A 12723-nucleotide genomic window follows, 5' to 3' on the forward strand; every position below is an offset into this window, starting at 1 on the left:
AGGGAAGCAACCACGGCCCAGGGCAGCTCATTGCTGGCTCTCTGGAGCATCCTGGACTGAGGCTCTTCAGGAGACTTGTGAAATAATAATAATAATAATAATAATAATAATAATAATTAGTATTATTTAATATCATTTTTATTAAATTTTCTGTTTTACAATTTCAAATACACTAAGATATCAATGAATTCCCTTCTTCTCTTTCCATGGTTCATTTTACATATCTTAAATCCCTGCATATTTTATGAAAACTATACCAATCGGTTTTCCATTATTGCATCCATCAAAACTTATTTACACTGTTGAATTTATCTTCATGCTGCCAGCATTTTTAGCTATACACAATTATTTTACATATATTCAATAAACGTTTTCCAATCTTCTTTAAACATGTGTTCTTCTTGTTCTCTTATTCTATATGTTAAGTCTGCAAGTTGTGCATATTCTGTCAACTAAAGTTGCCATTCTTATTTGGTTGGGACCTCCTTGTTTTCCATGAGATTTGTTAAATTAGGTCAGAAGCAAGCAGAAACTCTCCAGTATGGAAGTAAGAGGATCCAGTTGTTAACTGGCTGGCTGATGGACTTTCCTGTGTTGGCAGCTCTCATATGCAGCGCAAGACCATGGTCAAGAGGTCACCCGGGGTCTCTTTTCCCAGCAAGGACGTGACTGGCGCACATTCTCTGCCAATGCAGATCTCACCCCCACCCTCTGGCTCCAGTCAGGAGAGGATACCCCAGAGTTCTCCTGTCAACTGCCTAAAATAGCTCCGCTTTTAGGGATTCAGCTAGGATTTCTACAGGGCAGCTGGCCAGATCAATGAAAGGTAAGAAGGTTCTGGTAAGCTACCAGAAACCATCTGGACCCATAACACGCCTGGGGTCAAACCACCTTAATGAACCCACCACCCTACAGAGGCCAGAGGTCACCCAAACCCAAGGACAAAAGAAGAACTTGCTGGATCAAAGCAATGGTCCATCTGGTCCAGCTCCTCAAGTTGGAGGGAGCCCTGGTGGATGAAGGGTTAAGCAGACATGCAAGGAGAGTGTCAGCAACACCAATTGATTTATTTAAAGCTGATCAACTGGATCACATTTATCTGCTTGTTGACATTCTCAAGAGTGCAGTGGTTTTTTTTTTTTCTAGCAGGGGAGCTAATTGAGAACTAGCATATTGTGCCCTGTATGAGCCCAGTAACTGCTTCTTCTGATTCTGTGTTTCACCTGAAAGAAAGGTGTGTACATAACTCCCTTGGAGAGATGCTCAATTAGTCCCTTTTTAAACGAGGAGAGGAAGAACCATGTATGCCACTTGGAGCTCCTTGGAAAAAAAGATGGGATACAAATGAAATCAATCCATCAATCATCAATCAAATAGGACAGGGCTTTCCATCACAGAAGCCATGTTGCCTCTGCTTCAGTAAGGCTTGTTCTTCTATATGTTTGGTTATTTTATCCTTAACAGTACTTTCCACCAGTTTTCCAGGAACAGACTTAAGCTAAGCAGCCTGTAATTTCCAGGATTCTCCCTGGATCCATTTTTTAAAATTGGTGTAACATTGGCTACTTTCCAATTCTCAGGCATGGCGGCTGATCCGACAGACAAGTTTGTTTCTATGTATGTGTATATATACATATACATATGTACACACACACACACACACACACACACACATGGCCGTCTTAAGTAAATTCGGCACCTTGGCACTGAAGATCCCCCCCCCCATATATATATATGATCAGCAATTTCACATTTGAGTTCTTTGAGGACTCTTGGATAGATACAATCTGCACCAGGTCCTGGGGGCCTCTCAAGATTAAGTCCAGGGTCACCTCCCCTCTGGTCAATTCCAACACCAACTGCTCTGAGCTACAGTCATTTAGGCTATCTAGAAATCCTACCTCTTTGTCATGATCATAGAATCATAGAGTTGGAAGAGACCACAAGGGCCATCCAGTCCAACCCCCTGCCAAGCAGGAAACACCATCAAAGCAATACTGACAGATGGCTGTCAAGCCTCCGCTTAAAGACCTCCAAGGAAGGAGACTCCACCACACTCCTTGGCAGCAAATTCCACTGTCAAACAGCTCCTACTGTCAGGAAGTTCTTCCTAATGTTTAGGTGGAATCTTCTTTCTTGTAGTTTGAATCCATTGCCACGTGTCCGCTTCTCTGGAGCAGCAGAAAAAAAACCTTTCTCCCTCCTCCATATGACATCCTTTTATATATTTGAACATGGCTATCACATCACCCCTTAACCTTCTCTTCTCCAGGCTAAACATACCCAGCTCCCTAAGCCGTTCCTCATAAGGCATCGTTTCTAGGCCTTGGACCATTTTGGTTGCCCTCCTCTGGACACATTCCAGCTTGTCAGTATCCTTCTTGAACTGTGGTGCCCAGAACTGAACACAGTGTTCGAGGTGAGGTCTGACCAGAGCAGAATACAGTGGTACTATTACTTCCCTTGATCTAGATGCTATACTCCTATTGATGCAGCCCAGAATTGCATTGGCTTTTTCAGCTGCTGCATCACACTGTTGACTCATGTCAAGTTTATGGTCTACCAAGACTCCTAGATCCTTTTCACACGTACTGCTCTCAAGCCAGGTGTCACCTATCCTGTATTTGTGCCTTTCATTTTTTTTTTGCTCAAGTGTAGTACTTTACATTTCTCCCTGTTAAAATTCATCTTGTTTGCTTTGGCCCAGTTCTCTAATCTGTTAAGGTCATTTTGTAGTGTGATCCTGTCCTCTGGGGTATTAGCCACCCCTCCCAATTTGGTGTCATCTGCAAACTTGATCAGGATACCCTCAAGCCCATCATCCAAGTCCTTGATGAAGATGTTGAATAAGACTGGGCCCAAGACAGAACCCTGTGGCACCCCACGAGTCACTTTTCTCCAGGATGAAGAGGAGCCGTTAATGAGTACCCTTTGGGTTCGGTCAGTCAGCCAGTTACAAATCCACTGAATGGTAGCATTGTCTAGCCCACATTTTACCAGCTTCTTTACAAGAATATCATGGGGTACCTTGTCAAAGGCCTTGCTGAAATCAAGATAGGCTACATCCACAGCGTTCCCTTCATCTACCAGGCTTGTAATTCTGTCAAAAAATGAGATCAGATTGGTCTGACATGACTTATTTTTCAGAAACCCATGCTGACTTTTAGTGATCACAGCATTCCTTTCTAGGTGCTCACAGACCATTTGCTTAATGATCTGCTCTAGAATCTTTCCTGGTATTGATGTCAGGCTGACTGGGCGGTAATTGTTTGGGTCTTCTCTTTCCCCCTTTTTGAAAATAGCGACAACATTTGCCCTCCGCCAGTCTGCTGGGACTTCGCCTGTTCTCCAGGAATTCTCAAAGATTACTGCCAGTGGTTCTGAAATCACCTCTGCCAGTTCTTTTAATACACTTGGATGTAGTTCATCTGGCCCTGGAGACTTGAATACATCTAAACTAGCCAAGTATTCCTGTACTACCTCCTTACTTATTCTGGGCTGTGTTTCCCCTGCTGAATCATCTGCTCCATATTCTTCAGGTTGGGCGTTGTTTTCTTTTTTGGAGAAGACTGGGGCAAAGAAGGCATTGAGGAGTTCTGCCCTTTCTCTATCTCCTGTTCGCATTTCACCATCTTCTCCTCTAAGTGACCCCACTGTTTCATTGTTCTTCCTTTTGCTACGGACATACCCATAAAAGCCCTTTTTATTGCTTTTAACCTCTCTAGCAAGCCTGAGTTCATTCTGTGCTTTAGCTTTTCTGACTTTGTCTCTACACGTGCTGGCTATTTGTTTGAATTCCTCTCTGGTGATTTCCCCCTTTTTCCATTTTTTGTACATATCCCTTTTAAATCTTAAATCAGTTAAAAGTTCTTTAGATAGCCACCCTGGCTTCTTTAGGCACATTCCATGTTTTTGTCTCATTGGTACTGCTTGAAGTTGTGCTTTTAATATCTCCCTTTTAACAAGCTCCCAGCCATCATGAACTCCCTTCCCTTTTAGTATTACTGACCATGGGATCACACCCAGCGTTTCCCTAAATTTTCTGACGTCGGCTTTCTTAAAGTATAGAATTTGAGTCTTAGTATGTTTGGTTTCTCCTTTCTGCTGTATAATAAACTCCAGAAGAGCATGATCACTCCCACCTAATGATCCTGCCACTTCTAACCCACTTACCAAGTCATCACTATTGGTCAAGACCAGATCTAAAATGGCTGATCCTCTTGTTGCTTCTCCCACTTTATGGACAATGAAATTGTCTGCAAGGCCAGTGAGGAATCTGTTCGACCTTGATAGGAGCACATATGTGGCCATTCTACAGTATGTGAATTGAAGTTGCCCATTACTACACGGTCTCTCCTGTTAGATGCTTCATTGCAGATAAAAGCACATCCCAGTACCAAATTACTTTTGGGGGCCAGTATTTACACCCACAATGACTCTGCCCTTTTGGGGATTTCTTGTTTTGTTCGAATTGATGCCTTCTTCGACATACAGAGTGACACCATCTCTGGTATGTCCTTTTCTGTCCTCCCTATAGAGTTTATATCCAGATAAAGGTACATTTGCAGGGAAACCAAAATGCTTGTTTACAAAGCTATCACACTACCAACTTTACTGTACGCTTGTGAAACATGGACCACTTATAAACACCATCTCCAACTCCTTGAAATATTCCATCAACGGGGTCTCTGAAAATGTTTACACATCATTTGGGAATACAGGCAAACTAATGCCAGTGTACTGGAAGAAGCAAAGATCACCAGTGTTGAAGCCATGATTCTTCAACTTCGTTGGACTGGTCATGTTGTTCAGACGCCTGATTATCATCTTCCAAAGCAACTACTCTATACCCAACTCAAGAATGGAAAGTGAAATACCGGTGGACAACAAAAGAGGCAAATCTTTTAAAACGTAGTATAAGCACTGACAACTGGGAAACACTGGCCTGCGAGCGCTCCAATTGGAGAACAGCCTTTAACAAAAGTGTTGTGGACTTTGAAGAAGCACGAACTCCGGACGAAAGGGAGAAATGAGCTAAGAGGAAAGCACGCTTGGCAAACCCTCACCATGATCAACTCCTGCATGAAAACCTATGACCCCACTGTGGAAGGATGTGTGCAACCAGAATTGGCTTCCACAGTCACTTACGGACTCACTGTTAAGACCGTGTTCATGGCAGACAATCTTAGTCGGCTAGGAGTAATCACCAAAGAGAACAATATCCAAATAAGCATGTCCCACTGGTTCTCTCCATTCCACCAGGTTTCCGTTATGCTCTCTATATCAGTGCTGTCCGTCCTGTAAGACCAAGCACTCTGGTTTGCCCATCTTGGCTCGGAGGCTTCTAGCACTGATGCATAAGCACTTGCACACTATGTGCGGTGCTTTGGCCTCTCTGAATTGCTCTCTTGTGCCCATGCACTCAAAATGTCTAGTTCCTCTCGGCCCCCATATAAATTGTCACCCATGTTATCATCTTCACCCTGGGGTCAAATTGGAGCCTCCTCAGCTCTTTTCAGCTTCCCCCCCCTCAATCAGTTTAAAAGCTGCTCTGCCACCTGTTTTATTGTAAGTACTAACAACCTGGTTCCATCCTTCTTCAAGCAGAGCCTGACCCTTTTGTCCAAACCGGGCTGGTCCGGGGTTGCGGCGCTCATCTCGCTCTATAGGCCGAGGGAGCCGGTGTTTGTCTGCAGACAGCTTCCGGGTGATGTGGCCAGCATGACTAAGCCGCTTCTGGCGAACCAGAGCAGTGCACAGAAACACTGTTTACCTATTTATCTACTTGCACTTTGACGTGCTTTCGAACTGCTAGGTTGGCAGGAGCTGGGACCAAACAACGGGAGCTCACCCTGTCGCGGGGTTTCAAACCACCGACCTTCTGATCAGCAAGACCTAGGCTCTGTGGTTTAGACCACAGCGCCACCCACATCCCAGTGTGATCATAAAATCATAGAACTGCAGAGGTGGAAGGGAACCATCTAGCCTAACCCCCTGCAAGGCAGCTGTCCCATTTGGGGACTGAACCTGCAAACCTGGCATGATCAGCACTGTGCTCTAACCAGCTGAGCTATCAAGACTGACATCTATCAGGCTATCTAGGCAACATTTGCAGCCTTCACCCCAGGCAGACAATTCACCCTGTGATTTGCATGCCCACTGTGTACCCAAGTATTTACATTCCTTATGACTGAGGGTCCTTCTCTGTACTGGATGAATCTCCTCAGCACATAAGGGCATTTGTTGCTCCTGCAAGGCAGGTGCCCCTTTCTGAATGACCACTTCTGCTTCCTCTGAGTGACAGCCCTGCCTCCATGCCCTTTCCTCCCTCCACTCCTCTCCAGTAAGTAAGTAAGTAAATTTATTACGGCCATTGGCCCATATCAAAACAAAACAGACAAAGCAAACAGAACATACAATTTGGAGCAACTCGACATAAGACAATTAAAAAACGAGGCAGCAACTGCTGCAACTTGAACAATATCCATTCTAAACAGCCCTTCAAGAATAACATTTTAACTCAATTTGGTTAATACATATGCAGCATAGGGATTCAGCTAAAACTTTATTTAAGAGATAATTAATAACTTAATTTCCTCTTAATGATACTGGGTATTAGTTAAACTATCAAAACTATGCAGTGACCCATTTCTCTTTTTCTGGGATAGGACATTTATCAAAAATCTAGCGACTGCAAGAGATCTACTCGGTTCCTCGTCATTCAATAAATGGATTAATTTAGCCTCCTGGGTTCCGTCTGCCTGTCCTATCAGAAGGGGGGACAGAAATCTAGACCGGGCTGCCGCATAAGCTGGGCAACTCCTCTCCAGTAAAGGGGAAGAGAACACAACGGCTTTGCATCCAGTGTGCCCTGATTTCAAGAGGGCAGGTCTTCAGGCGCAGCAGAGATTGTTGATAGGGTGGGGTGGGAAGGAGCTTCTGCCCTGCTGGCTCTGCTGGAAGCACAACTCAAAGGACACCAAAGAGGTTGTTTGAATTTGCGGCAGCCAAGTCCTGCCATTAATCCTCTGGCCAAGTCCACATTAATTTGCTCTCTACGTGAAGCTGCCCATTGGGCTCTGGTTGGCCTTTTCAGGGTTCGCTGCTCTTGAGGAGCCTGGAAGTGGAGATTTGGGGTTTCTTTCAAATGCTTTGAGTGCTGCTGGGTGATCCTTGCTGGCATCGTTGCAGCAAGAAAGATCCTGAACATCGCCTGAGTGGCAGAATGAGGCTGAAGATACCTACTAGCCTTTATTTAGTTATTATTCATTTGTTTAAAGCATTTGCACCCCACCCTGCCGAGTGTGACCCTTCCCTATCATGTCAAAAACATGTGGGGGTACACCTGAAAAATGGAGTTTGGGGCCCCACCTTGTGCCTTGAGTGAGATGTGGCTGCTCTCCTGGGGAAATGGAAGCATGAACTTCCCTCCCTCATTTCCACTTGCATTGGCTGCTGTTGGCACACAGGCCCCATGCTTGGTGGCGTTTTGGGACCAACCTTTCAGCTTTGGCAGATGAGGCTGTGACCACTCGGATCTAGAGGCCCCATTCCCTTTGCTCCACGCAGACTGTGCCATTGTCTACCATGACATACCAGAATGGACTGTGTCTCCATACATTCCAACATTTCACCAATGAAAATAGGAACAGCCTAAGGAAAAGCAGGGACGTGGGTGGAGCTGTGGGTTAAACCACAGAGCCTAGGGCTTGCTGATCAGAAGGTCAGCGGTTCAAATCCCCACGACAGGGTGAGCTCCCATTGCTCAGTCCCAGCTCCTGCCAACCTAGCAGTTCGAAAGCACGTCAAAGTGCAAGTAGATAAATAGGTACCACTCCGGCAGGAAGGTAAATGGCGTTTCCGTGCGCTGCTCTGGTTCGCCAGAAGTGGCTTTGTCACGCTGGCCACATGACCCAGAAGCTGTACGCTGGCTCCCTCGGCCAGTAACGTGAGATGAGCGCCGCAACCCGAGTCGGACACGACTAGACCTGTCAGGGGTCCCTTTACCTTTACCTTAAGGAAAAGCAGGACATTCTGGGATCAAATCAGAAGCCAAGATGGCTTCTGTAAATGTGGGACTGTACCTGGAAAATAAGGGCACTTGGAGGGTCTGTGTCTCTGTCCTGTGCAGGCATCTTGGAGGAGCCTGTCTGAGCTGAGGGTGCAGAGGCTGGAAAGGAGGCCTGTCAATGTGGCGCTAGGGAGACCTGCTAGGTTGGCAGGAGCCAGGACAAGAACAGGAGGGATCCTTTATCTTTTCCTTTTACCCAGGGAGACCTGTGGCTGAGAGGGGTGCAGAGCAGCTTCCGGATCTTCAAAGGATGCACCATACAGTACATCTTTGAACAGCAGCAAAAGTGCTTCATGCAAAAGAGAGAGTTGCAGGATGGCAGGAAGCAGCTGTGATGGCGGGGGCGGGGGGCAGCGGCGGGGAGGCAGGAGTGCTCATTCAGCAAATTTGGGAAGAAAATACATGCTGGGGCCTGGGGGGCTTCAAAGTCTACCTGGATGCAATTAGATGAAGATCAGCATCAAACCACAATGCACAGCATTGATAGCCAGGACCAATTTCCGCTCACTGTGCAGCATGGCCTCTGAGCAACCACCACCCCTCACCCAGCACAAATAGAAGGGGCCAGGAATCCTGCTATTATGGGATGCCAGCTCCCATCATCAGCCCAGGCAGCCAGCATGACTAGTGGTTAGGGAGGAGGGTGAGGGCTTCAGGCTCTCCTCTGGCCAGCCACACAGGGCGCCCTCTGCCCTGCCTAAAACTCTGAGGTGCGGCTGGCAGTGCTGAAGAGACAGTGTCCAACAGCCACACCAGAAGGGAATGAGCCACTGTTCAGAAAGAGTTCTGCAGGAAACTACACATCAGGTTATTTGTGCTTTTATAATGCTCTTCTATTCTGAAGAAAAAGCAGGTGAAACATATCTGTTGGAAAGTGAAGAGTGTTTGTTATTCCCACTGAAAATCAAATATTGGGTGCTTTTACTTGACTTGACTTTGAACAGATGGAGTCAGTTCTATGAACTGCAGAGAATATGGGTGACCTGTGTGACTGGACAGGGCCCTTCCGGTGATGGCTCCCTCCTTGCTTTGCGATGGATGCCGACAAGTCACAGCCTACCTTGCCTTGCTTTGCCCAACCTGCTCATTGGCTGGAATTCCAAGGGCTGGAAGGAGAATACCTTTTGAGGTTTGCTAAAACTTTTTCAGTCCATGGTCATAGAACCATGGTCTCCTCCAGCATTTTGCAGGAAGGATTCCATCTCATGCTGGAAATTTAGGTTTGTGCAATGGGAGTGGGTGAAAGTACTCAGTCAGAAGAAATCCCCTTAAAAAACAACAACAAAGACTTTTTGAAGTTCAGAAAGTGATAGGGAAATGTGGTAGAAAGTGGGGGGGGGGAACAATCTGTTGGGGAGAAGATGTCTAACCTCCATGCAAACAAGAGAGCAAATGCCCAAAGAGGAGGGACCTTGCTTAATTTCTTGGGAGAAGCTTTGTGCAAGCAAAGCAGGAAGGGGGCTCAACAGACAGGTAGCCTGGAGGCCCCAAGAAGGAGATATAGAATCATAGAACTGGAAGGGATCCCATGGGTCATCTAGTCCAACCCTCTGCAATGCAGGAATTCAAGCAAGCATCCTTGTCCTGGCATTGGAGGGGCATTTCACTGATTTCAGTGCTTCCTGGTGCGTGCTGCTTTTCCATGTCTATCTTTTCCCTAATAACGGCCCTGAACATTTTCCTGAAAAGTCTCCTGGTAAGTGCAAGGATAGCCAATCTCTGGTTTTTGCTTCCTCGTTCCCTCCCATCAGCTGCCCCTGTGGCTCAGACATTTTGCACCCTTCCAGGGGGTCTGATTCTGGAGGAGCAGGCTCCTCTGCGTGGCCCTGGGAGTGTGGACCTCCCTCCCCGTCAGTAAAAAGGGACAGAGTGTGGCTGGTCCATCCCACAGTACTGCTTTGTTGGCAAACACTGAGGGATATGCCTTTGCACATTTTTACTGGGTCCATTTTGCTGGAAAAACTCCACCTGCAAAGGGCCAATGCCAGGCTTAGCCAGTCTGAGCCCAAGTCCTCTGGCCTGGAGCCTGGGAACTGTGCTACGTGAACTCTCTGCCCCATGACACTTTCCAGTGGGGCTGGCTCCACAAACGCCAAAGCTTCTTAGCCACAGAATAAGCTTGGCTGTTCAGAAGAATTTTCCTTTGCAATCATGAGAAATAAACATCTCAAACGTCATTGCCCAAATGTGGCTGTGGAAAGGTTTGCTCATGATCAGCTCAGCCACCTCCCCGGCCAGGCCCAACTTCAGCCTCATTCCAGAGGCAGCTCATCGTTGGCCTCCAGGCAGATGAGAGGAAGATCTTCCTCTGGACGCTGCCACATGGCAGTTGGCACAGGCAGGGCTGCCTCCTTCCCTGGGATCCTGGAAACATACTAGAAGCTCCAGGCTACTGAGCCTTTGAGCTCAGCATCACCTGCTCTGGCTGGAAGCAGCTCTCCAGCAATCCAGGAGAGGAGCCTCTCTTTGCCCCACCTGGGATGCCATGGGGACCGGGCCAGGGACCTTCTGCATGCCAAGCAGGTGCCCCACCCCAAGCTATCCCCACTAGCCGACTACACTCTCACAGAAACCTCTCCTTTGTGAGCCCTTACAGGCAAAGCTGGGAGGAAGGGGGGGCAGCATATGTGGTGACATCCAGTGGTCTACCAGCCCTCTGGCAAAATTGGGCTGGTTCAGGAAACAGAAGCAAGAGGCCATTCCTGCTTCTGGATCCCCCAAGACCTCTGCCATCCTTCATCCTTCCCTCCAGTCCTGGGGTTGACACTGGCTGATCCAACACCTGTTACATTTAATTCAACCCCCCCCCCAACTGCATTTGCTCAGTGCACTATGCTTCTATTAATGTATTATGTATTTTTTATTTTGAACACCACCTTGATACTGTTGTGGACTGGCTCCCTGCTGCCCAGCAGCCAAAGCCTTGCGGGTGCATTCATGGCAGCCCATCCACTGGTCTGGCCAGCCTCCAGATGCAGCAGCCATCAAGGGCATCTCTCCCAAGGCACGTTAAGCCATCTGTGGAGAGAGCAAGCAATGGCCCTTGCCCTGAAGTGAGGAAGAAGGCTGTGCCAAGAGATGTTATCTCCCCTGAAGGAGAGGCACTCTCTCTCTCTCTCTCTCTCTCTTTCCTGAAATGCAGCAGCAGGATCCAGATTCTGGAACCCAGAGTATGCATTTTGTAGGCTGCAAGATTTTCATGCCCTCCTGAGTCCAGACACCCACAGAAGCAAAAATGCCCCTCCCCACACCTACCAAACAGTGGGAAGCAGCAGCAGCACCAGTGCTGGACTTCTGGCCAGTTTCTGACCGTCTGAAGACCCCACCACCCCCTGACTTCTGTTGAGGACTGCTAGGTAGGTGCCCCTGTGTGACGCAGGCCGCCTTTCCCTTTGGGCAGAGATAGCCCAACCCGACAGCAACCCACTCCCATCTCATGTGCCATTCACAACCCATGAGCGAAATGTTGGTCAAAGGGGTGGGGGTGGGGTGGGGGAATCCTAGTGCTGCTTACATTGTTCCAGTAGCATTATCAGCCCCACCTTGCAGAGGGATGCCCATCCATGGATGAGCTGACCACTGGCGGAGATGGCCTGGAGATTTGAAGGCGGGCCTTTCCGATTCCCAGCTCCAGTTCTTGGCCACTGGGGCCCATGGAGCCTGTCCTGCTTCAAAGGTGTCAGGTGGAGAAGACAAGGTGTGACTGTGGAAATGGAAGGGACTCTTCCCGCAGGACAAATGACCTCCAGCTGCTCCCAGTTCACCCCCACAGCTGCTCCTTGGGCGTCGCAGGGCGGGGAGACTGGGACTGGCACTTTCCACAGACCCAGCAGCCGAAAAGGCCTTTTTGCTCCAGGGATGCCGGCGAAGAGGTTTCCAAAATGGTCTCAGCCCGGTGGCCCGTCCATACCGGCGCCCGGTTGCCCCGCAGCAGCAGCAGCGGGATTCCAGCCTCCGTCCGGCGCCCGCTGAGGACTAGCGCCTTGGGAAGCCCTCGCTGTCCGCCCGACTCGGCTCCTCCCTGGCTGGGCGGGACGAGGCGCCGGAGCCCCCGCCTCTCTCTCCCGCGCTTCTCCTTAGACTCGGTGGGCGGGGCTCCGCCCGCCTCTCACCTGTCCCGCCCCACCCCGTAGGTAGCTGGCGGCGGGCGGCGCCGCGGATTGGCGGGCGGGCGGCGAGGGGGCGTGTCTGCCCCGCCCTCCGCCTCCGCCGGCCAGGCCCGCGACGCCATCTTGCCTGGAAAGTTTGGAATTTCGGAGCGGCCCCCCCGGAGGGAGCGGGAGCGGGAAGAAGGCGGCGGCGGCGGCGGAGCGGGGCGAGCGCGTAGTTGGCCGCTGGCGGGCAGGGGGGGGGGGAGCGGAGTCGCCGCTGGAGAAGGAGGGCAGAGGAGCCCGGGGGAGAAGGGCCGGCGTGGAGGGCGAGGCGGAGGCGGCGAAGGCGGGCCCCGCTGCTCTCCCGCGCCCCGCCATGCCCGTCCGCAAACAAGGTGAGGAGCCGGAGGGAAGCAGGAGAGCCAGCGAGCGAGCGAGCGAGCCAGCCGCGTCCGCCTCCTCCGGGAAAGTTTTCCGCAGCGGCGCCCCGTGGCAGAGAGACGGAGGAGGGAGGGAGGGAGGGAGCGCGGGCGGGCGGGCGGGCAGGCAGCAGGCAGCCCC

At 49.5% G+C, this 12723-nt stretch overlaps 1 protein-coding gene across 10 annotated transcripts in view; it reads left to right on the top strand.

Moving 5' to 3' along the window:
- Positions 1-12460: 12460 nt before the first annotated feature.
- Positions 12461-12723, top strand: part of DLG1 (discs large MAGUK scaffold protein 1) — a 94570-nt gene continuing 94307 nt past the window's right edge. For 4 of the 10 annotated variants that reach the window (XM_033150963.1, XM_033150965.1, XM_033150968.1 and 1 more), the window contains exon 1: positions 12461-12557. In XM_033150963.1, coding sequence (XP_033006854.1) covers positions 12539-12557 — 19 coding nt within the window. In that variant the 5' untranslated portion in view covers positions 12461-12538. The remainder of the gene's footprint in view (positions 12558-12723) is intronic. The other 6 variants (XM_033150966.1, XM_033150969.1, XM_033150972.1 and 3 more) reach the window with 2 other exon arrangements.

Source organism: Lacerta agilis, chromosome 5 (assembly GCF_009819535.1).
Source record: "Lacerta agilis isolate rLacAgi1 chromosome 5, rLacAgi1.pri, whole genome shotgun sequence".
Classification (NCBI taxonomy): Eukaryota; Metazoa; Chordata; class Lepidosauria; order Squamata; family Lacertidae; genus Lacerta; species Lacerta agilis.